Source organism: Anopheles aquasalis, chromosome 2, assembly GCF_943734665.1.
Source record: "Anopheles aquasalis chromosome 2, idAnoAquaMG_Q_19, whole genome shotgun sequence".
Lineage (NCBI taxonomy): Eukaryota > Metazoa > Arthropoda > Insecta > Diptera > Culicidae > Anopheles > Anopheles aquasalis.
In genome coordinates, this window is record NC_064877.1 from 60748609 (window position 1) to 60765646 (window position 17038).

The 17038-nt window shown below is 50.1% G+C and overlaps 2 protein-coding genes across 4 annotated transcripts in view; both read left to right on the plus strand.

Annotated features, from left to right (window-relative positions):
- The first annotated feature begins 1721 nt into the window (after positions 1-1721).
- LOC126569282 (nuclear pore complex protein Nup205) lies at positions 1722-8666 on the plus strand. The gene is made up of 6 exons (XM_050226255.1): positions 1722-1863; positions 1975-5120; positions 5192-6498; positions 6576-7924; positions 7984-8154; positions 8239-8666. The coding sequence occupies exons 1-6, from the start codon at positions 1854-1856 to the stop codon at positions 8439-8441; spliced, it is 6186 nt and encodes a 2061-aa protein (XP_050082212.1). The 5' UTR covers positions 1722-1853; the 3' UTR covers positions 8442-8666.
- A 247-nt stretch (positions 8667-8913) lies between these two features.
- Positions 8914-17038, plus strand: part of LOC126569288 (uncharacterized) — a 15325-nt gene continuing 7200 nt past the window's right edge. Inside the window, exons 1-3 of one of the 3 annotated variants that reach the window (XM_050226267.1) lie at positions 8914-8943; positions 9010-9175; positions 9234-9980. The gene's annotated coding sequence lies outside the window, so the exon portion shown is untranslated. Of the gene's footprint in view, positions 9176-9233; positions 9981-17038 lie in introns of all 3 variants that reach the window. The other 2 variants (XM_050226266.1, XM_050226268.1) reach the window with 2 other exon arrangements.

The window sequence follows — 17038 nt, forward strand, 5'->3', positions numbered from 1 at the left end:
GTTGGTCGAAGATGCGCCGCATGTGCGGCACCGAGTGATCGAGGAAGATAAAACTATCACACTGATTGCACCGATGCACCGATCCTTCTCGCTACATCAACCTTCTTGGTAGTTCGTGTAGTCGCTCTGTTCAACAGTTTTGCGCAATCCGCGCAAATGAAATTGAACCTAGCGCCAACCGGCGTGGCTCGTTCCGCTTCATTAGCCAATGGATGGTCGTTTCATAGGAGGTTTAACGATGACACTTTAGTAGTAAAATGTCGTAAAAGAATCATAAATAAATATGATCAACTAATGCCTCTTTTTGATTCTGCTATTGAAAATGTGTTGTTAGAGGTTTCCCCTTGCATGTCTCAATTGAGCAATCTGCTGTGAAGTTTTCCAAACGCTTAATCTCTAGTCTACACTTACATGTTCTCTCTAGCAGATTTCGCATTTGTCTCTTCGGCCAATCTGACGAAGACTGTACCAACATTCGATCGGTGGCGCTGAATATTGGATCTCGTTTTTACCATCGTGCGTTCATTAACTGTAAATATTATCTCGCCGTACCGGGGTCGATCGCGCACTATCCAGAAGGACTGAATTATGACGATGATTAAGCGCGCATGAAAAGAACTTAAATCAGGGGAACGTGGGCCGGTCCGCAAAACTAAAAGTACGCCAAACCGTGGTCATAAAGGTGTGAAGACATTGCAATCCTCCCAACAGTGTAATGGCGGTATCTTTTGCAATAAACTTAATACTAGCCATTAACCGTCGTACAATATGTTTCCCGTAACCATGGTCCGACACTTCAAATATCGCTGCTTCGTACGTGCGGTGATCAATGGTCTAATGAAGGAACGAATCCAATGAAGAACAGGTAATAACCGGCAATCGAATACGCAGGAAGAAGATGAGCCCAAAGACGCATCATAGTTCTGAGATTCCCATCACCATCGATCACCAAAGGTTATGACTAGCAAGTATACGAGGCATACGTCGTCGTCTCTTAGGTTGCCTCTAAAATTATGGTTGACTTTGCCTTATATTAATCTCTTCCACGCAGAGTAACCACATGATGGACGTTCTACTTCCTGCCTGTTCTGCGGAGATGGCGCAAACTTATGGTTTCCGTCAGGTGCAACGTCCAAATAACCACACAACGAGGGACCTATTTTTGCAAAGTTTTGATGCTGCTGCGAAATGGGAGGTCCGGCAACGGATGCTTTCATCAACCTTCCTCTGCAAGATCGCAGGTCACGCCGGGCTCCAAAGTTAGCGTGGGGCAATGCCGCGCTTTATTGTCGTTGATTCATTCGTAATTGGACAGGTTGATGGGCTTAAAAATTTGTGGTTATATCCATGGCGGACGCCCGTTATGCCCTTTGCTTCGAGGCATTAAGAGGGTGAACGTGTTAATAAAAGGTGCTGCCTCCAAGCAGATGTCGTTGACACCATGTCCAAATGCAACTGGTTTAGTGATTTCAGGGTGTGAATTGTTCATCTTACATCATTGTCACATGATAAGCGATAATTGAAACGGATGGTCAGATACTTTCCTGGGGGGAAATTGATGAAACTGGTCCCGTTTTTCGGAGGCGTTTCGGAGGCAGTAACGTTCGTTTCAAAATGTTCAAACCGATTTCAAGTCAATCTCAACCCAACCCCGGTAAACGCTCACCAACTGTAAACAACTCGGCTGTCAAAAAGGAAGAATAAGAAGAAGAAGAAGCCAGTTTTGCCGCCGTTTATCGTCGTGCGCTCCTCGCTAAAAACTCGCTAAAAAGAGTGATTAAAAGTGTTTTAAGCATCTCACTGCTTCAGCAGTAACGCCGGCATTCAGATAAAGTAGATCGCGCGATTAGACAATGGCCGATGGTAAGTACAGGGCCTCGGAAGACTCGCCGAAAGACCGCGGTCGCTGTTGTGAGGTTAGGGTTGCGGGCATCGTCTGCGAGCTAACAAAACACTCCGGTTCCCCGATTTTAGCGACGCCCGATGATCTGTGGACCCCGTACAAATATCTGCTGAACAGCGTGGAGCACTGTTTGCTGCCACAAGATGAGCTGGCCGACACGAACAACGCCGTCAACCTGGAGGCGCTGCTGCGGAAGTACAAGCAAAATTTCATCTCGCTGCTTAAAAACCCGCCGAAAAACGCAAAGTGCCGCGAGGCGATAAAAAGTGGCATCACCGACGGCATCACGCTGCCCGAGTTCGGGCACACGATCCTCTCGAAGGATCTCGTCGATGAGAGCATCATCCTATCCGATATGTTCGACCTGAACGAGTATGTTGCGCTGGAACTGCTCTGCACCTCGCAGCAACAACTCGTGAATCATCCGGGCTTGACGAGAGGATTGGTGGCGGTGCTGCTCTACTACGATGGTCGCAAATCGCTCGTTGCGAGTTTAAAGCAGCTACTGAAGTCACGGGCCGGTGTCTCGTGGTGCACGGATGCCTCGCCGGAAGTTACGCAGATCGTCACCAGCTACACGGACGGTCTGCTGGCGGATGGGCTGCTGGAGCGTATCATTGACCTGCTGAACGAACTGGACATCACGAAAGAGCTCGACATCCTCACGACAAACCGAGCACTCGGTCCTCCGAAGCACCATCGGCAGGTGTTGGATTTGTTCGACGAAATTCGTCTTCAGTTGGCTCAGTGTTTGTACTTTTGCGCCGCTCAAGCCGGTCTACCACGCAATGCGACGGTGCAGCTGATCCAGTATCTACGGGGATACAAATACGCGGAATCGGGCGGCGAAATTGACGACGTGACGGTCACGCTACAGATGGCACTGCTGTATGCACTCGATCTAAGTGTCCTACAGCGGCGAGAGGATGGCGAGGAGTTGGTAAAGCAGCTGCCAATGATTAAAGATGAACTGTACATCGACTTCCTCATGGACGCCCTGTCCAGCAGCTGGGAAAACGATGGTCTGCACGCACTGTCGCTGTTTGCGTTCGGACTGTCCATCGCGACGCTACGCTTGGCACCACAAACGCTGTTCCAGGACACGGCCAAAATCATCGATCAGGATGAGCTGCTCGTGAATGGTGCGATCCAGGGGAAAGTGTTCGATTTCCTGTACTACACGTTCTTCGAGAGTGACCTCATCTTCGAAACGGAGTTCTTCTATCGGCGCATCCACACACTGTTTGCCGATTTCATCGAGCTGATGCACTCGAAGGTGACGGAACTGCGTGGAAGGGCTGATGAGACGGCCCGGACGGTTCAGCTTTACCAACAGCAGGGCATCGAACCTCCGGCGAACCTGTGTCGCAACTTTGAAACGCTCCTCCTTGCCGTGGGCAAGTTTTACGGCAACGATCGGTTGCAGCTTCATCTCAGTGTCGAGTACTGGGGCCCATCCGAGTTCATGTCCAGCGCGGCCCTTCGCTCATCGTCTCGCTCCGTTTGTCTGTTCAAGTTCATCCGTCTCGCCGGAGAGTTGCTACCACCGACACTGTTCATACCGTATCTGAAAATGCTGGCCGGGCTCAGCTGCAACCCACAGTCGGCCCGCAGTGCGTTTAACCTGCTGCGACACAGCTCCATGGTGCATGCGTACTCGCAAACGATGCCGAACTCGGGCAGCAGCACCGTCTCGTGGGATCATTTCTTCAACTCGCTGATCGCGTACTTCCACAACTTGCGCCAAGATCAGACGGCACACACGGAAACGGTGTACCGAAACCGGGCCATCAACCGCAGCATCAATCCGCAGGAGATTCTCGGTCTGCAGGCCGTACTGCAGGTCATCCAATCTGTCGCCCGTTACGATGAACTGTCCCGCGTGGCGCTCTGCGAGAACGAAAAATGGATCCCACTGAGTGTCCTCGTTGGACTCATCAGTTGCTCGGTGCCCATTCAGCTAAAAGCCGAAATAGTACGCACGCTCGCCGCATTGGCCAACAACTTCGAGAACGCGGTGCACCTGTGGAGCAATCTGGAGGACGTGCAGATCATCTCGACCGTGCCGACGACGAGCAACTTCCAGACACGCGGTGTTCGATCGGAGTTGGAAGAGGTCGAAAGCCGGAACGAAGCGTACCCACTAACGCAAGCGATGCTTGACTTTCTGGCCGTGCTGATGCGTACGATCGTGCCGGAAAATCTGGGTGAAGGCAAAAGAGCCCCCGGTATTGCTCCTTACCTGTCGTACGTCATCGATGTCGTACTGCTGCAGGTGTTTAGCCGCAACTACAAAGATCCCGCCGAAAAGTGGCAACTCACACAAAAGTGTCTTCAGATTCTGCACAGCTTCTTGCGAGATTATAAATGTGAAGTGACACCCTTGTCCTCGAAACAGATGAAAGAAGGACGCACGCCACCGGCCTATGATATTTTGCTACAACTGAACACCAAATCCGATCTGCTGCGGCTGATTCTACACGTACTCGGTGAGTCGGTCGTGTGCTTCGACACGTACGCTCCCTTCCCGGGCCGTAGTGCCCTAGAGGCGTCCTCCTTGCTCTGTCTTCAGATCATCGAAAGTGCGCTGAAGCTACAGGAAGACTTTTTCAATCTACACCTTGCCTCACCTCATCCGGTTATTCTTGTGGGCCTGAGCAAACTACTGTTGGGGATGAATCCTCGCACCGGCAAGGCGGATCATATGCTGAACGTTATGAAGCACATTACGTACAGCTCGTGGCTACCGGAAAACAGTCTGGTAGCGCTACGCGTCCTCACGATGGTAATGGCGCAACCGGACGTTAATCAGTTGATACTCGCGCTCGTCACTCAAACGGAAGCGCTGAAGAACGAAATCCGCCAAGGGTTTGTCGAGTGTCTCGAGTCGGAGATCAACATTTTCGAGGAAACTGGGGACGAACTTTCGGAACAAGCAGCAAACGAACGATCGGCGATGGTGCCGGTTGAGGCGGAGCAGCTGAGTACAGCATCGCGTTACAGCGAAACGTATGTTGCGCTTAGTCTCAAGGCTGCGGTCATTCACCTCATACAAGACTGCCTTCTGCAACCAGTTGTGCCGAATCTGGCACACTATCTGCTCGGGTTCGATCTCGGCAAGGAACTACATCAAACGAACCTACAACAACCGGGTGTGATGAACTTCCCGAGCAATTGCTCCAAATCCCTTATCACACTCTTGGATAGACATCTCGAGGTAAGTGCAGGGCGAAATTAACGTCAAGTGTAAGACAGATTTACTCATCGTTTTCTTGTTTCATATTGCAGAATATCAAAACCGGAAGCGTCCTATCGACCAGCTACAGCAAACTGATTGAGAACGCGTATCGTTTGCTGTATCTCATCTGTCGTAATCTGCACACTTCCGAGGTATTCCTGCGGTTTCTGCGTTCTTGCAATGACTTCCTCTGTCGGCATACGGCTGCCCTTCCGTTTCCGCACGGCAAAAACCGTCACCAGCTGAATCAGATGACGTATCTTCTGAAAACGATCGTGATCGAACTGAAGCTTACGAGCGAGCGCAATCAAGCGACACAGTATGAAGTGATTTGCAAGATTTTGCTGAAAATCGTGCACACCCAGACGGCCGCAGAAGTCACGCCCGAGCAGCAGCATTTCTACACGAATCAAACGCTAAGCCTTACGATGAACGCGTCGATGGCATCGATGACGGCCACTGCGAATAAGGAATCGAGCGAAACAGCCAAACGCTTGCTGTGCATTCTGCCCGATTGTGTCAGCTTCGGCATCAAACCGTTAGAAGAACCACGCTGGAAGTACTTTAACACGGGGCTTCTGCACGATCTGCTGCAGTACTGCGAGATCGCAATCGATCCGAATGATGGCCGGCGGCTCATTTGCACCCGAAAGCTGTACGCCATCTTGCTGTCGGAGGTGGACTCACAGGACTCGGTCCCGTTCGGTCAGCGAACGTACGTGATGGAGGAAATTAAGAGCATCCTTCAGTTTGTGGTGAAACTGAATGCCCACCGTAGCGATTGTACGGCAAACACCAGGTTCCTTGAAGCGTGGGGCCAGGTGGCGGAGGTGCTGGTGAGCGTTACGCCAACGCTCATCATGTCGCTCGAAACGAAGCAAATCATCATAACGGAGATACTGCAGATCATGCTTGGCAAGGCGGTCCCGAACCGCATACTGCCCGAGCTGGCCAACCTTGCCTCTTCGACCATCGCACTGTTGATGGTGAACTTGCGCAGCTGCTTTTTGCTGAAATCCGAGCAGCAATCGCTACGGCACCTATCTGAGCGTAGTCACAACGGTACGGCGCTGGGGCTAGGGTCGAAAAGTAGGGATGGAACAATCCTGCACGAAGACTTTAATGGAACCACGGCTCGGGGACGGGAGGTGGCCGACTACAACTTCCTCGAGCGAGCGAACGCGCTTAGTTTGAAGTTTATATTGAAAAACATTCTCGAGTGGATGCTCACGAGCAGCGACGGATCACCACAGCTCAAGATGAACCTGTACGTGACCCTGCTCAACTACATGCACATCATCAAGGGCAACCAGGACAATCTGGAGCGTGGGCAGAAGCTGGAAAAGGACAAGGATGAGTAAGGACGGCATGAATGTTCGATGTCGAGGTGCTGTTTCCAACTATAACCAAATATTTCTTTCGTCATTTCCACAGTACGGATTCCTTCCTCAACAATACAATTTCGGGCGCTAACCGAAGGCTTTACGGTGAGGAAACGGAAGATCATAAACAGCTAAAGATGATCATGGATATGTTCAACACGTTCGGCGATAGTTTAATCGACGTTATGTGCCGTGATTGCACCTCGGGCCATGATATCTGCAAGATGCTGGCCATGTCCTGCCTCGATACGCTCCTGAGCATGGATGCGTCGGTAGACATTGTCGAATTCTGCGCACGCCATGGCTACCTCTCGCACATTGTCAACAGTTTGCTGAAGCACGACGATGATCTGCGGCTCATTCTGAACAGCAATCCGAACAGCTTCCGTGCCCTGTACGTATACGAGAGCAAGATGGCACTGTTGAGTCGTATCGGACGGTGTCAGATTGGGGCCCGGTTGTTGCTAGAGGAGCGGCTGCTCGGTGTGCTGGGAAGCATGAAGGTGTACGATCTGCATCCCGACGTGCAGATCCACATGAAAGGGCATGCACAGTACGCCGGAACTTCCGTCACCATGGCAGTCTCGCTGTCGAGCTCATCTTCCTCCTTCATTCCACCGGTAGAGGCCCGCTACCAGCAGATACTGTTCCCGGCTCTCAATCTCTGTGCCACCATCCTGTCGACGCTCGGCCAGGAGAACAGTTCCGTCATCAGTCAGATCATCCATTTCTTCGTCTCGCACAGTGACATGATCGAGACGGTTCTACGCGCCGGTTCACCGCGCATGGATATCGGTCTGCTGAAGGAGTTGGCCAGCATTACGAATCTGGTGGCCCGGGCCGTTAACCAGGAAATCTTTGAGCTGACCGATCCCAACGCCAATTTGGCGTTCTCCACACAGCTCTACCGAATGCACAAGTTCATGTTGGGTCTGTTTCCTCGCTTCATCGTGTCCGAGCAAATGCTGAAAGATCTACAACCGAGCCCATTCGATAGTAGTGCCATCGGGATCAGCGGTGGGCTCAGCCTCACCGGAAACGTGACACTGAGCGATGAACGCCAGCGATCGCTGCACATTAAATACATTCTCGAGGTGGCCGCCAATCTTACGCTCTACGCGCGCAATTGCATCTCGAACCATGTCGTTGACCATCGCACGATCAATGTGATCTTCTCGCCGCACAGCAGTGGTGCGGAGGGTGGTACGGTGGCTCCACTGCGCAAAGATGGGTTCGGTCAGACGATGAACAATGTGGCGAGCGATCAACAAACCCACAGCCTCTACACTGTCATTACACAGCTCCGCTCTATGGTGGAGTACTACCATAAGGAGCGCAACGTGCTGGAGAGTCTCCAACAGCAGCGCAACTCACTGCCAAGCATAGACCTAGATAAAAACAGTAAGTGTTTCCACGGATTGCGAATATCAGCCCATTACCCTCTTCGTTCCCTCTTCCAGTTCAAATACAATACAATGCGCTTACGGAGCGTGTGATGGCGAAACAGGAGGAACTGCAGCGTAGCATTTTTATCATCGAACACTGTCTGTACATCCTGTGGGCACATCTGGACTTTTTCGTGTTGCGCGTTCTACCGGTCAACAGCCGTACCGGTGCAAATGCGGGCATTTGTAAGGACATGCGAGAGTTTTATTATGTACTGGCCATGCAGTGGCTCATTCCTTTCCATTCGTTTTCTCTATCGCTTCTCTTAGCCTGCAAATTTGGATTGAACGATTCGGCGGGACTGATAACGAACGAGGACATCGTGTCGCTCAAGAAGACGCTTATCGGTGTGTTCAACGAAACGTTCTGCAAGCAGCTGATCGAGATGGACCAGAAGCAATCGGGAAAGGGCTACGTGGTGGCCTTCATCCGCCGTATTAAACAATCGATACAGTTTGTACCGATAAACTGAACGAGTGAAGACAGTGGGCGGTGGTGGTACTAGAGGGTGTTTCTAGTAATCTGCCGCTTTTCCTGCATTCGTTGGTGGATATTGTTTAGCTACATTCAATGTCTTTATAAGTTAATAAACGTGTTAGGCGAATGAAAAAATAACGTTGGCAGCATCCAAGATTCGCGTACGATACCGTAATCTGTTGTGTTATTGATTAACAAGGATATTTAGTACCGAACAGACCGGGTGGTGCGTTGCGGAAGATTTATGAGCTTTGAGAAACTATTAAAATCATTGACAATCATATGTGCGCTGTTATCAGAAAGATAAATGATAAAATAAAATGATATTTTAAACAGTCCAGCTTGTAATTTTGAAAGTCTGCTCGAACTCCCGATCTAGCGGTACCTTCCGGAATCATGCAGTCTGTGTACTGTGCGTGCGTACGCGGGTGTGTGTCGGTTGTTCTCGGTTGTTTTGGTCCGGTCGAGGTTGGAATCACGTCCCGAGCTCAGAAAAAGTGGGAAATTCTCATCTCCTGCGGCTTTTTTCGTGCGCGTTCTGAACAATTTCAATTCGTTGGCAGCTTCCACCGACGTTCTCGTTGGAAAAGTAAGCCCGGCAATTGTGAGCGGCTCGGAGAACCGCAGCGCGAAAAAGCCAGGGCGGAAACCACGAAATCCTCCTTCGGGACGCAACCAACCCAAGTCCGTCCGCGCGTCCTTCGGTCGTGTAAAATGCTGTAAGATTAGGTAAGTGGGAATTCACCCAAAGTTTTATCTCACTAATCAGCTTCACAATTACAATCAGTAACAGCAGCACGCGGACCAACGAAAGCAAGCGGAGAAGAACGCGAGGGGTGTCGAGGGCTTCCCGAAATAAAAGCAGGCCTGGCGCCAGCCAGCTCTCGCGTGTGAGCAGCGCGGCGGAAAATCACAGCAGGTTGCTGCGGTGATGTGAAGTGCGTGCAACTGACCTCCGGTAGTTTAGCGCAGGTGGTGCTGTGGCACAGCTGAGTGTGAGCCGTGAGGCGCCGGAACGCCGAGTCCGCATTTTAGCTTGCGTTAGGCAGTGAAAATGATCCCGCAGCTAGTGCTTCCGTCGTGTGGTAATTCGGGCACCGCTGCCCCACCCTCCGTAGCAACCGGGGCGCGTCCGTGCGTGCGTGCGTACCTCTCCCCCCTTTCCCCGCCGTGTGCTAGTGTGTCTTCGTCGGAGTGAAAAATCGAAAACCGTGTCGCAAAATCGCGAGTGACAGCCTCGCAGAGTAGGCTGGGTCGTTGTAACCTCAGCCAGCGACGCTCAGTTGCATCAGCATCATCATCATCCGGTGCTCCCGGGTGTGTACGTGTGGTACGCCGCGACCAGTGCCAAGGTGCAGGTGAAACGGCCTGGGTGGCCTAGAAAAAGCCTCGGAAAAACCATCAACCCAGCTAGCGGTGGGTGAAGCGAAGAGAAGATAATTTGGCAGCCGTGAAACGGTGTTCAGCGTGTGCGGTGAATGTGCGGGAGCCTCGCTGCAGCATCCAGATCCAGCAGCACCAGCAACAACAACAGGTGAGGGGATTGGAGCGTGGAATGAGGGAAGGTGGGTCTGCTACACGATTTCCCCAGCCCAAAAGTTAATTAACTCCAAACCCGGTTGGACCGGGGCAGCGGCCGGGGACGACCGGGGGATGCACTTCGATCGGAAAAATCCCGTTCGAACCGAAGAGTAACTTTCGCTCACTTGTCCTTTCTCTCTCTCTCTCTCTCACCGGTGTTGGTGAGGCTGAGATTATTTAAGGAAGAACAAGGGCACGACCGACCTCCAGCAAGCAGCCTCTCCGTACAGCATCAGGCACTAGGGATTGTGCAACAGCGCCACCGTCAGAAGAGCGAGCTGCCTCCCCCTTACCTAGTGCCAGGGGACAGGGGTAGGGTGTGTAAGAACCTTGCGATAGTAGCCCTGAGGTGGGTGTCACCTGTGACACGAGAGACCGCCACCCCGGCTACTGGGCATCGCTTGTAGCAAGCGTTTGATGCTTTAATTAAATCCCCGAGGTCGTTGGATATCCGCGTGTGTCGCGAAACGACCACCTGCCGTGCATCCGCACCCGCCCCCACCGCGGTCACCTTGATCCGTTGCGCTCGATGCTTCATCGAGAGGTTTTCACTTTCCCGGCGGTTTTTGCTGTGATCTTATCTGGTCGTCTCATCGGACCGAGCAGCAACATCACACACGAACCAGTAGGCCACCGCGAGAAAGAGACTTCGTGTCGTGTCGTCTCGTGGCTCTTCACCGTTTTCTTGATCGCTGTAGTGGTAGCAGTAGTAGGCGGCGTGAATTGCTAATTGCGACGATAACCGGCTGGAGGAAACACCGGACCAGCGTTGTGGGGTTGGGGGGCGGAGGTGGTTGCTGTAGGAACGCTGCGACACCCTTCCACCCTTTCTCCCTCTCTCTTTAGCACCAGACGGCGGCAACACAAAATCGGATCTGTTTACATAATCCTTGGATGACGGCGGCGACGGCATTGGAATATTTTAGCGTCCGCTGGTTAGCACCCTCGGGTTCCGTCCGTCCGCACCCTCGGGTTCCGTCCGTCCGCACCCCGTATGTTTTGTTGCTCGGCCGAGAAGCGCTGCTAGCATTCTGGTTTTCTGGTTTTGGAACTGCTGCCCGGTATATGCCTCATCCATTTTCAGCGACAAACGGACGTACTAACCGGGCGGCGGCGACGTGAAGAATACTGATTTGATTTCCGCGTAGAACAAAATTGTTCTTAAAATATTACTTCACTCTCTACGTCAATCTTTGCGTCACATTTTTCTACCAAAAATTCCCCTCTTTCTGGTCGCCGCCTTCCGTGAAACATACAGTGACGCGGTTTCGTTCGAGAGTCGTCTAAAAAGATAATTGTGTTAAGACACATGTTGTCATATTTTGCTTTTTATTTTTTAACAATAGCACATGAAGAAAGTGTTATCGAATGATTTTAATAGCGTACACATTTGAGTTTATTGCTCAATTTTGAAGTTAACTAAACCAAAAACCTCTCTTTTTGATTTTCAAAGTCGTGCCTTTTAATCCATTAAATTGGCCTTTTCTGCTCAGCGCAAAGTATAATTACTTCATCATCAGTATAATTATCAGTATAATTAATCATCAAATCCGATTTAATCGATCTTAGTTTTGTCTAGCATGTCTGCTGATCGGAAAGGAAAGGCAAAGGCTACTTGATATCGTCCTTAACTAACGAACGTTTACAACAATTTTTCAAAAAAACGAATTTACGATTTCATTTTAAAAGCGATCTTGCCATTCTTCCCTCCACCGTTAATGCCATCTTTTTGCTACATAAAATCCATTTAATTTCCGTCCGCGCTCTTGTACTATCAAACTCACCCGCGACCACGACCCGTGTCATCCATGTCGAATGGTGTGTTAAACGTCTAAATGATGCTAGACAAACAGCGGACCACTGACCCACAGCAGCCCCGTTATCATAATCTTACAACGGGGCATTCCACTAGCGCCTACAACATGTTGTTGGCCTAGCGGGTCAGAAAGCGATAACGATGACGGGCAGCGCGTCTTCTGCCACCGGCGAGACACAGTTTCTAATCTTGGCATTGCTGATGGAGCTGTTTCAAAACGAAACGGCCGCATTATGACTAATTTTTGCACTCGCCACTGACTCACACCGGCTCGTGCTGACGCGGCAGAATATGCTGGCGATTCCCGGGAAGCTTGGAAAGCCGATAACGTCAATCCGGTCGCAAGATGTGGCTACGCACGATCGCTCAACTGCATTCATTTGCATCGGCCCTACGAGATCATCACTCTCCGGACATTCCAGCGGCAAGACATTCCAGTGTCTCGGTCCAGAACACCAGACCAACGACACTATCTCTGTCGAGTGACAATCGCGCGAGTCTTGTTGTACGCCTCTCGAGCGTCCGATTGTACTTGGCTCTCAACTCACTTTCCACCGCGAGTTCACGAAAAAAGGTAGACAGCACGATCCCAAAGGGGGGGGGGGGACCATAAAACCCCGGACCATCAACCTTGTACCCTTAGCTCTCGGATGAGCAGAAGTAGAAGTAGTACATGTTGCTAGGAGATAACGACCGCCCTTAGCGCACGGTCCAGAGTGCTGCTTCTGTTGCTGCTGCCTGCGAGCGCATCGAAGCAGGCTCTAGAAAGTGTTAATTAAGTTTACCCAAAGTTCGGAACAAGGCGACGCCGCGACACGGATCCGGTGTGTCTATTTAACCAAACGCGGTGGCGCTCGCTCGGGTCGCGGCGGGCGGACACACCGTTTGCACAACTTGTTGAACTACTTTACCGGGGGCGCAGTGTGGCTCATTAAATTGTCTTGTTGTCCTTCCTAAAGCCGAAAGCATAGAAGAGAGCGACTAGCGGTGCAATTAAGGGTACCGGCTGTTTTACCGGTTTGGTTTTCGTGACTTCCTGTGGCCAAAAAACCGTGTCTGCCCAGCGCGGAAACTCTGGAAGACACTAGACTGCGCCTGCTGCTCGCTGTTGACTCAACTTACCTCTTTTTTTCCCCCCATCACTCAGCAATTACCTGAACCGAGGACGAGGGGACACCTTCGTTGCCATCACATTCATGTCGCAGTGCGGCGGTGTCGGGAAAATCGAGAGGCAATCATGGGCAATCCGCAGGACACGCGGACGGGTTAGTCGTGGCCCACCACCGTGGAAAGACGTTGGGGCGCGTTGGGGCTTGTGATTTGGTTTGAGGAAAAATTCATCAACAGTAGCAGAGCTGGCAGCAGTCGCAGCAGGCAGCCCAAGGCAAACTAGCATGCAATCGCCGAGGTCTGCGAGAGGTCGCCTTGCGGTCCATAACCATTTCGAAGAGGGGGTTGTCGGTTTGTTGTCCTTCCGTGGCTTTCGTTTTGGGGTGCGGTACGGACACACCTGTGTACCGTCGTGTGTTTGGCTCGCCCTTTTCTCGCATTTCGATGTTACATCGCAATGATGATGATGTTCCCGGTGGGTTCGGGGCCGGTGGACGAGCCGGTCTGTGTTTGTGGTGGAGTCCTGTGCCGTGCGCGTTACATAATCCTTTGTCCGTTTGGTGAAGACAGAGACAGAGAGAGAGAGAGAGAGGAGTCCGGCATTGGCCTAACCAATCGATTCCTGGTCAGGTTGCGCTTGATATTGGAAATAACGCAAAGGAGCCACGTTCCGCGTTCCTTTCAGCCAACCAGCTCCAAGTCTCGGACAATCCATTTCAGAGCGCAGCGCCTGCTACTCGTCGTTCGTCTGTTGCCCACGGGCCGTGGGCCCTCGCTTTTCTCTAGTTTACGAGCCAATCGAAGTAAGCGATACTGGAAGCGTTACGCGGAGCCTGCTACAAGACTCGCGCACTCTTCCGCCAGCGAATTGGAGCGGTGCAGCACGCCCGGTGCGACGTTTAGGTAAATAAATATCCGTCCATTCCCATCCATCGGGGTCAATATTTGACTTTCCTCCGGTGCACCTACCGCTCCACCAGGGATTCCACCGACCGGTGGTGTATTTCGAGGGGAGAAGATCAAACAACACTATCGGCGCAAATGAAGTTCGCAAGTGTGTAGTGCTGCCCGTGGCCCCCGTGTTTGCGAAGATAGGGGCTCCACCAACGGGGCCACGCCTAACCAGACTCGTGGCGATGAAAGCCATTAGATAAACAAATGAAACTGTCGTTTGTCGAGCGCCGGCGATGGCAAAGCCTTCCGTAACATGCTCCCGATAAGGCAGAAGAAATGTAAATGGCTACTAACTCCCGCTCACACTCTCTCTTGCTGTGGCCACCCAGTCTCCGGACAACATTGATAAGGGTCCCCACCGGGCCGAACAGTTTACAGAATCCCGATCCGAATCCCGGATTATATCGGCACGCAAAGCGGATTGATCGCATCGTGTATGGCCGTGTGGTGTTTGTGTGTCAGTAACTGGATCCCTCCCCCACCCCATTGGAAATCAGTCGTTATCACTACTGACTGCTATCGCCGATACTGCTGCAGCAGAGTTTCAAGTATTTACCCGAAAGCAAAGCTCGGTGCCACGCGCCTAGAGGAGATAGGAGGCTGGCGTTATAAACGTATCCCCCAACTCCTGCATAAATAAAGCCTGTGCCAGTTACAATCTGGACACACCGAATAGGACATATCTCAGACAAAAAAGAACGTAAAAAGAAAGGAAGGCATCATTTAGTAAGTTTTTTGTGTTTCCTTTAAGGGAAAATATTGATGCATGTTTTACGTTAGTTTTTTATATGATTTTTAACTTACTTTAACTTTTACTTTGACATCAGGAAAATATTTTGCACAATAGTGCAGGACACTTCATTTGCTTTCTTTTGTTACTGCTGCTGAATTGCTGGGCAAGTAAGCGACAAAATTCTTTTCTGTAGAAACTCTACTTTGCACCATTTTTAATTGAACGTTACTCAAAAGGTGCAAATATTTGTTTTTTTCGCCACAACTTCAGATCCTCATGCTGTAAATCATCATCTTACGGGCAAAATTTTCGCCGTAAATGAACTAAAGCCTTATTCCAGCATTCTCCCTATGATTGGCAAAGTGAAATTTGTTTCCTGATTTTTGACAAATCTCATTTTTACGTGTGCTCCATCGTCCATCATCAACTGCATGGTTTGAATTCGGTCAACACTTGTTAGTACGATTTCTTTGCAGGGATTGGGCCATTCAAGCGATAATTTAGGACCCTATTTTCTTATTTTCTTGGTTGATACGGTTTCAAACCTTCACATAGATGATGATGAAAAAATACAGTATGCAAACAAATTTTATCCACCCCTTGCAACTAATTTACATTTTGACTGATTTTTCATGGAAAGCCTCAGCCTAAAAATTTGTATCACATATCAATAGCTTTGTTTGTTATTCTTCTTTACTATTCTTTTTAAATTTTTGAAAAATACCTCCTAGAAACAAAGATATTACAAAAACAGTGGAGCAAGCTACGAAAAGCACCCAAAAAAATTTTAGCCGCCTTCATGTATTTTATTGTATGGTGTTATACAGTTCTTACTCCAAAATAATTAAATAACCATTTTTCCCAATAATATCTTTTGAGGCCCATTGGATGGTCTTATCACCACAAGTAATGGAGTTTTCAAAAAATGTAAAAAACACAGTAAAGAAGAATAACAAACAAAACTATTGATATGTGATACAAATTTTTAGGATGAGGGTTTCCATGAAAAATCAGTCAAAATGTAAATTGCTTGCTTTTTTTGCATACTGTATGATAAACTTATTTTGTTCTATTCAACGTAAGATTGCCCCACTAACGTTTGAATAAGGTATTTTGAATTCAGTTTTTAACTTATAAGATTTATGCGTTTTGTTTTCTCTAATTAAATTGAGTTTTCATAGTGAGTGTGCAGATTTTGTTCCGTGTTCCATCGGCGATAACTTTAGAATCGATGGTTAGGTGTGGTTCGATTTTAACTATTTTTTTGGTACAAAATAAATGCACTACTAAAAGTAAAACGACATCAACAGAGTTGCAAAGTGCCCAGTAGGAGCGATGCAGTGATTAAAAACGTGTGTCCCCAAATTCCAACTGGAACAAGCATTACCATCTGGAATTTGGAACATGCTGCTTCTGCTCTCGACGTTCCAGGGCACATTCGCTGATAGGGGAGGATCTGCTCTGGTGTGTAGCAGCAGATCTTCAACCACACGCTTCCCGGTGGCTGTTAACGATGGGGGTATATTAACTACTGGTTGCCCTGCGGTTAATTACTGACCCTACTGTGGGTGTGTGATGCTGGTATCGGTGTGCTGGGTGGTAATGTCGAGCTCTCCTCGTAACGTCTGGTGTGGGGTGGTCGCTGGGCTGGACCCATATCAATTACCTCCCCGGGCTAGAGGTGACATCTACGAATCTAAGGTTTTCACTTACTAGTTCCATCTGGTCATGGAAACAGCCCTTACGGTTTGCCCTTTTGCTTCGAATGCATTCCATCGAATGTGTTGTAACAAATGGTGGGTACCAGTAATTGAACACCCTTAATAGAAAGCGTCCACGGCCTGAAAACGGAGCGTGACAGGGCAGGACGGGTGTTGGGAGCATTAATGTCTTGAACCACGGCGACCACGGCACGGCGTCCGGCATTCCTAGCTTATCCTCCTATCGGAACATAACCTTATCAGTGAAGCCGCGCTCCGGTATCGCCGCGTGCACCGCGTGTGATAGTGAGAGTGCTTGTTGAGCCATTTTTTACATCGACGACAACATACACGCTACCGGCAGCGGCGGCGACGGTGGCACGGGATCAGGAAGGAAAGTAGATTAAAACCACATCACGGATTGCCCAAAAACCAACCCGTTCAGGATCCATTGCCTTAGGTGGTGCAAAGCAAAGCGGTTCCCCGGGTTTAACCGACCTAACGAGTCCCCTACCCTGCGCCCCGTAGACGACGGTGTGGCGACACGAGCGGGCGCCAGCTGGCCGTTTTGATGGGTGCGCTAACACGCACCTTCAATTTACGATGACGAACCGTGTCCAGCGTGTCCCGTCTTGCCGTGATTCGGAAGTCGAACCAGTTAGTGTCGCAATGCACCGAATGTGTTCCGTGGCGTGCTA

Excerpts from the sequence above, each read along its gene's own strand:
- LOC126569282 (XM_050226255.1), top strand. Across the intron at positions 6,499-6,575 it reads CTGGAAAAGGACAAGGATGA|TACGGATTCCTTCCTCAACA; the intron begins GTAAGGACGGCA and ends TCATTTCCACAG. Across the intron at positions 7,925-7,983 it reads CATAGACCTAGATAAAAACA|TTCAAATACAATACAATGCG; the intron begins GTAAGTGTTTCC and ends TCCCTCTTCCAG.